The sequence below is a fragment of the Sinocyclocheilus rhinocerous genome, unplaced genomic scaffold (genome assembly GCF_001515625.1).
Source record: "Sinocyclocheilus rhinocerous isolate Xijiao unplaced genomic scaffold, SAMN03320098_v1.1 scaffold1822, whole genome shotgun sequence".
NCBI lineage: Eukaryota > Metazoa > Chordata > Actinopteri > Cypriniformes > Cyprinidae > Sinocyclocheilus > Sinocyclocheilus rhinocerous.
In genome coordinates, this window is record NW_015638936.1 from 605,631 (window position 1) to 612,411 (window position 6,781).

General features: G+C 33.7%; 1 protein-coding gene across 1 annotated transcript in view; it reads right to left on the reverse strand.

Moving 5' to 3' along the window:
• dntt (deoxynucleotidyltransferase, terminal) overlaps positions 1–6,781 on the reverse strand; it is a 138,328-nt gene that overhangs the window by 101,222 nt on the left and 30,325 nt on the right. The window contains exons 4-6 of the mRNA XM_016565412.1: positions 5,524–5,694; positions 3,413–3,484; positions 2,187–2,271 (exon numbers count right to left, since the gene is read on the reverse strand). Coding sequence (XP_016420898.1) covers positions 2,187–2,271; positions 3,413–3,484; positions 5,524–5,694 — 328 coding nt within the window. The remainder of the gene's footprint in view (positions 1–2,186; positions 2,272–3,412; positions 3,485–5,523; positions 5,695–6,781) is intronic.

Here is a 6,781-nt window from a genome sequence, read left to right on the forward strand (position 1 = left end):
AAGACGTTTTTAACTTCAAACCGTTGCTTCCGGCTAAAATACGAGTCTGTAATCCATAATAACGCTTCCTCCAGTGAAAAAGTGCTTCTCCTGTTGTCTCTCACAACAAAATCCAGCCACATGTTTGTTTAGAGCTGTTTTGATCTGTGCAGATTTCTCTCCTGATTCAGACCAGAACACTTTTTCACTGGAGGAAGCCTTATTATGGATTATGGACTCATAATTTAGTTAAAAACATCTTATTTGTTTCAGCTTTTGTCTTCTCCAGATGTTAACTGATGGACTGGAGTGGTGTGGATTACTTGTGGATTATTGTGATGTTTTTATCAGCTGTTTGGACTCTCATTCTGACGGCACCCATTCACTGCAGAGCATCCATTGCTGAGACACTGATGCAATGCTACATTTCTCCAAATCTGATGAAGAGACAAACTCATCTACATCTTGGACGGCCTGAGAGTGAGCACACTTGCAGCACATTTACATTTTTGGTGAACTATTCCTTTAATGTACAAAAAAAAAAAGGTACTACCAATGAAAACTTTCTTTGTCAGCCTTAAAGAGAAATATACAGGAGACGTTCCTGGTTTTTATCTTGGTGTTTTTGATCTGCTTTCTAATATTGTGAACTTCTTCCCTTGTGCTGCTGTCACACTTAATAGAGCACAACCGTGTTTCCAGAAATAAAATAAAAAACATTAATTTTCTCCATAGAGAAAACGACTTTCAGTGATAAAGCACCTTGAGTGACAGACTTGAGTGCACTTTAAAGTTGCTTTGGTTAAAAGCATCTACCAAACACATAAATGCAAATGTAAAACATACTTCACCCAAAATCGTGACGAGAGATTCATCACTCAGAGTTCTCAAAACTACTTACATTTTTGTATATATCTGAATACATTGCAATGAAGTTAAAATATATTTGATGTAAGGAATTAGTTCAAGTTCAAAGGGAATCGAATCCAAAGATTTGAAATCAACTCGATTCAAAATTGATAGTTTACACTTTATCAACTATTCGTCCAGCGAAACATTAAAATTAGTATATCTTAACAATTTTGATATTTATATTATTCCCTTGGCCAAAGGTCATAATACTGTACATGCTAGTGATAATGTATTTGCTAGGTAACAAGATCTGGGCATGAGGTTAGCTTTATAAACACAGAACACAAGACACTGCTTCTTTAAAATGAAACAAGAATTTATTATTTGCTACTCTAAGATACATGAAACTACTACTAAACACACACACACACACACACACACACACATACAGTTGAGAGGATGAGAGTTACTGTGTTTGAATGAAGTCCCAAAAGTCTAGTAGTTGCTAGTTCTTAAATCGCACCCCAAGAAAATCACAAAAGCAGAGATTTGGCTTATTTTTAGCTGCTTAAGATAGATTCAGCACCAATTTTTTTTTTGCGAGAAAGGAGACTTTGTTTGTTTACTTGCGTTTGGTTGAAAACATGGTTTTCCTCGTTGGCTTGTCTCAGGGAATCACGGCGCTTCTGATTGGTTGGCGAAATATTATAATAATAGAAATAGAAATATTATAGAAATTAATAGAAATATTATAATATAATAATATGAAATATTATTATTACAATGTAAAATAGCTGTAAATATATAGTAAAATGTAATTTATTTCTGTGATGCGCAGCTGTATTTTCAGCATCATTACTCCAGTCTTCAGTGTCACATGATCTTCAGAAATCATTCTAATATGCTGATTTGATGCTCAGGAAACATTTCTGGTTATTATCAATGTTGAAAACAGTTGTGCTGACAAATAGGTATTTTTGTGGAAACTGTGATACATTTTTCAGAATTTCAGAAATATTTTTCAGAACTCTCTGATGAATAGAAAGTTTTAAAAAAAACAGCATTTATTTGAAATTGAAATCTTTTGTAACATTAGAAATGTCTTTACTGTCACTTTGATGAATTTAATGCATCCTCGTCAAGTATTAATTTCTCTCAATAAATACTGTAAATATTTAATAAATACTGTAAACATTTTAAGTAGAGACTGATGCATGCTGCTATAAGTAGAAAAGCATCATATATTTTATCATTCACTGAACTTCAAAATAAACACATCACAAGCGCACAGCCAGAGAAATCACTACGAAAACCGACACCTTTTCCAACAGGAGACTTTCTGATCCGCCTCTCACCCGACTGGAAATCTCCCGAACGCGATCTGCATAATTGTTTGAAGCCAGCGTGTTGTTTATAGATCAGCAGGGCGTGAATGAGCGCCTGAAGACAGCGGTGGAAAATTACGAGGCCTGACGATTAAAAAACACTAGCGGTGTGCCTCATTAAACTTACAGTAGATTTTCCTAAACAATCAGTAATTAACAACACGGCCCTCCATCATAAATCCACATTAAGACTCGAGGCCATAAAACAACAGGTCAGATGAGGCGATCGCTTTAAACGCTAACAATAAAATCATACCATAATTCATAAATGAGATGACAGCGGGAACACGGCTGGCCTTTTCCCAGCCTGATTGATGAGCTCTGAATGTATAACACATGAAACCAGACTCATCGATAAGTGTATTTATATTCCGAGGGGTTTTGCATGCGACGCTCCCGTAGCACAACACAGGAGCCCTCGGTCCCAGACACACACCGTCAGAGGCCGACAGCTGCATAAAAATGACCAGCAAATGATGAGTGTGGTTTGGCAGGAACATTTATCACGTCTAGACTGTGTTTTTACTCCGAGAGAGAAACAGAGAGGAGGTCTGGCTTAAAAACCTTCAAACACTTGACACTAGTCAAAAACTGACTCTTCTGAAAACATTATAAACTGTGGTAAAGCAGTGTTGTTTTGGACACATACTCTGGTGAGTAAGTGCATGGTAAAAACATGGTATTCCTGGAAGTGCTTTAGAATACCAATAAAATTCTAGGGCTGGGAATTGGCATAAACCTCCCAATTCTATATTATAATGATTTAGAGCTGCCGATTCCATATATGTTTTATTTTTTTTGTATTTTTAGTATTTTTATTAAGCATGTTTTAAGTAGTTTTATTCATTTAAATATAAAATTGTAATTACAAAAGTAGTTTAAAATGATTGTAAAAAAAATAAATTAAAAAAAGTAATAATAAACAAAAACAATGGTGTGTCGTAAACTATTTTTCAAATAAATATTTAGCTGCCAATTAAATATGTAATGAGACTTTTTTTTTAAATTACTGTTAGTATTAAGTAAAAATTTCTTAAGCATTTTTTAATGCATTAAGCATTTTATACATTTTGGCTCTCTGTGTCCAGGATGATAACTGCTGTTTATTTATTTTTATATTTAAAAAGTTCTATTGCAAAAAAAGAAATCCACTCATCCGCCCTCTAAACTCTGAAGTCCTGAGAGACTCACTTTACCTTCATAGTCCGATACCTCTCATCATTCAGTATCTCCTCAACTCTGGAGGAAGAGCCGCATTCTGAGATCTCCTGTGAAGATAGAGACGTCAGACACGCCTGAGTCACACAAACCGCTCAATCCAGCTCATTCATGAGCTGTTATGATTAAACACGCTAACTGTGAATAATCTATACACACACACACAGCATCCTAGTTAATTGCAGCTTGATAAGTTTAATGAAACGCTGGTTGCGTTGTCTCCCATCGCTCTGGCGCTGTTGTGAAGATGCTTTATTTGCTGTCTTACAGTCTCTCAGCCTGCAGGAAGCAGAATCAGTGTATTAATCACATCCACAGTGTGTTGCTTTCACATTTATCACTGTGAATGTGAACGCAATGATTGACTTTCCCATCAAACATGCTTCCTATTAATCACAGAAGTGACTTAAAGTCTCAGGAATGAACATTTGGAGAATCATCACCTTCACATCAATCCATTTTCACACTCAAGTCAATGACATGAGGGAGAGTAAATGACGACTGAATGATCATTTTAGGGTGAACTAGTCATTTAATTGTCTGTATTTGTTTAAGCAGTCGGTGGAAGGCTGCACGCAATTCATTCTCATCAAAGAAATGGAAAGCACTAGAGATATGAGGGCCAGTATAGAGACGTTAATATAGCTACTCTACATGCTGTCAGTAATCCCACAACTTTCAACACAAAGGAAAACTGTTTTTGTCACATGTCACTCAATTATTAAAAGCTAATTGTCTTTCATTTTTAAAACGGCATAATATTACAAGTTCTTCCTTGTATTCTCCAGACTTCGGCTGTCAAAAAACACAAAAACAAACTCACAAACACACATCTCTGCTGAAATACTGCAGGATCTTCAACTAAATGTAGGAGAATCTCATAAAAACATGTCACATTTAACCACAAAATCAAAGGGAAACATAAAAGTGTCCTACAATAAGCTTATATATACTGCATGTATATATATATATATATATTAGAAATCCTGATTATACAGTTTAATGTAATGGTATGCTCACCAAGGCCATATTTATCTGATTGAAAACAGAGTAAAACAGTAATATTGTGAAATATTTTTACAATTTAAAACAGCTGTTTTCTATGTGAATATCTGTTAGAATGTAATTTATTTCTGTGATGCGCAGCTGTATTTTCAGCATCATTACTCCAGTCTTCAGTGTCACATGATCCTTCAGAAATAATATATATTTAAAGCTTCAAATAACATTTAAATAAATTATATTATAATTTTGTACTATACACTATATGTAAGGCCCAAAAAGGAAATAAATATCTGAAATCTCAAAATATATTTATAAATCCTGAATATGAAGTACATGGCCAAATTTTAGGACCATTAACATTTTAACAATTAACGTTTTTTTATTAGCATTTAAATGAGCATAAATCAAAGGCATTACATCAAATACTTTCTTAAATGTGACCCAGGACCACAAAACCAGTCATAAGGGTCAATTTTCTGAAATAGAGATTTATGCATCATCTGAAAGCTGAATAAATAAGCTTCCAGTGATGTAGGGTTTGTTAGGACAATATTTGGCCGAGATACAACTATTTGAAAATCTGGAATCTGAGGGTGCAAAAAAATCTAAATATTGAGAAAATCATCTTTAAAGTTGACCAAATGAAGTTCTTAGCAATGCATATTGCTAATCAAAATATACCCCAGCGACTTAAGACTGCTTTTGTGCTCCAGGCTCACAAGTGACATTTTAAATAATATATTAATAGTAAGAATTTTAGGGGAAAATGTGCTAAATTGTCATAACAATAATCTTGACAATTTCTTGGTTTTGCTTGTAGGGTGAAATATAACCCATGCAGACATGTTCTCGCAGGTTTGAGCTTCACCATTTTACCTCATTTAAAACCTACTCAAATGTTTTTTTGCTGAAATGTTTGGCTCTTTCTTTCTTTCCAAACCATGTCTTGCTGCTTTCCCCCTCAGGAAAAGAAACAGCGGCGGTGTGAAAGCGTATTTATCAGAGCCTCAGCAGGAGCAGAGCAGCTCAGATGACTGCTGATGTGTGTGGAGACAGAGAGAGATGGACGAGGCTCATGCTGCACCTCTATGATGGCCCTGCTATGTTCTCCCAGGCAGGGCAGATGCTGCGTCTCCTCCAGGCGTCTCAGGGCAGCGGGGAGGCTCTTGAGCATGGATGCAGCTCTTCTGAACGCCAGGCTCGGCCCCTGATTCCCACAGAGCTCCAGGTTCTCCGCCAGCACCTCCAACGCATCCTACAGCAGCAGACAGGAGGAGAGCTTTGTCACGTGTCACTCAATTATTAAAAGCTAATTGTGTTTCATTTTTAAAACAGCATAATATTATGAGTTCGTCCTTGTTTTTTCCAGCTTCAGCTGTCAAACACAAACACATATCTGTGCTTAAAAACTGCAGGATCTTCAGATAAATGCAGGTGGATCTCATGAAAACATGCCCAAAATACATTTAACCACAAAATCATAATGCCAAAAAGCACAGGATTAAATGAAAATGTTTATAGATCTTGAATAAATTAACCAATTTAATTCTAAAGCATTAAATAAAGAAATATTTAACACATATAACTAACACTATAAGACCATAAAACTACTTTTGTTACTTGAAAAAAAAAACTTTTGACTAAAATATAATATAATATATTAAAAAAATATATAAATGTATTTTATTTCAGCGAGTTGGCGAAGCAAAATTTACTGAACTAAAACTAAAATTAATGAAAATTTTATAGACATATATTACAAAAATAATAATAATAATAATAAAAAAAATTTTAAAATGACAAAAAATGAAAATATTAGAAAAAAACTAATATAACCATTAACAATTTTTTACATTTAAATGAGCATAAATAAAACACAGTTCATCAAATATTTTCATAAATTACCATTTTAATAATATATTATTTTTCCACATACTTTAATGAGAATTTTAGGGGAAAATGTGCTTAATCATGACAATAATCTTTATAACAATATAATTTACTGATTTTGCTTTTAGGGTGAAATACAACAGGAGATGAATTATGAAAAACTAAAATGTTTTGTCACTCATTTATTAAATTATCTTTCATTTTATAGCGGCGTAATATTACAAGTTCTTCATTGTATTTGTATTTTTTTATTTTGTTTGTTTGTTGGTTTTGTAAGTGCCCAAGCAAAATTTACTGAACTAAAAATCAAATTAAAGAAAACTATATAGACAGATAAAAAATAAAAAATAAAACTTTAACTAAAATCTAAAACTAAAAACTAAAATCAGAACTCAAATTATAAAAAATCATTCAAAATAACTAAATGACAGTAATATATATATATATATATA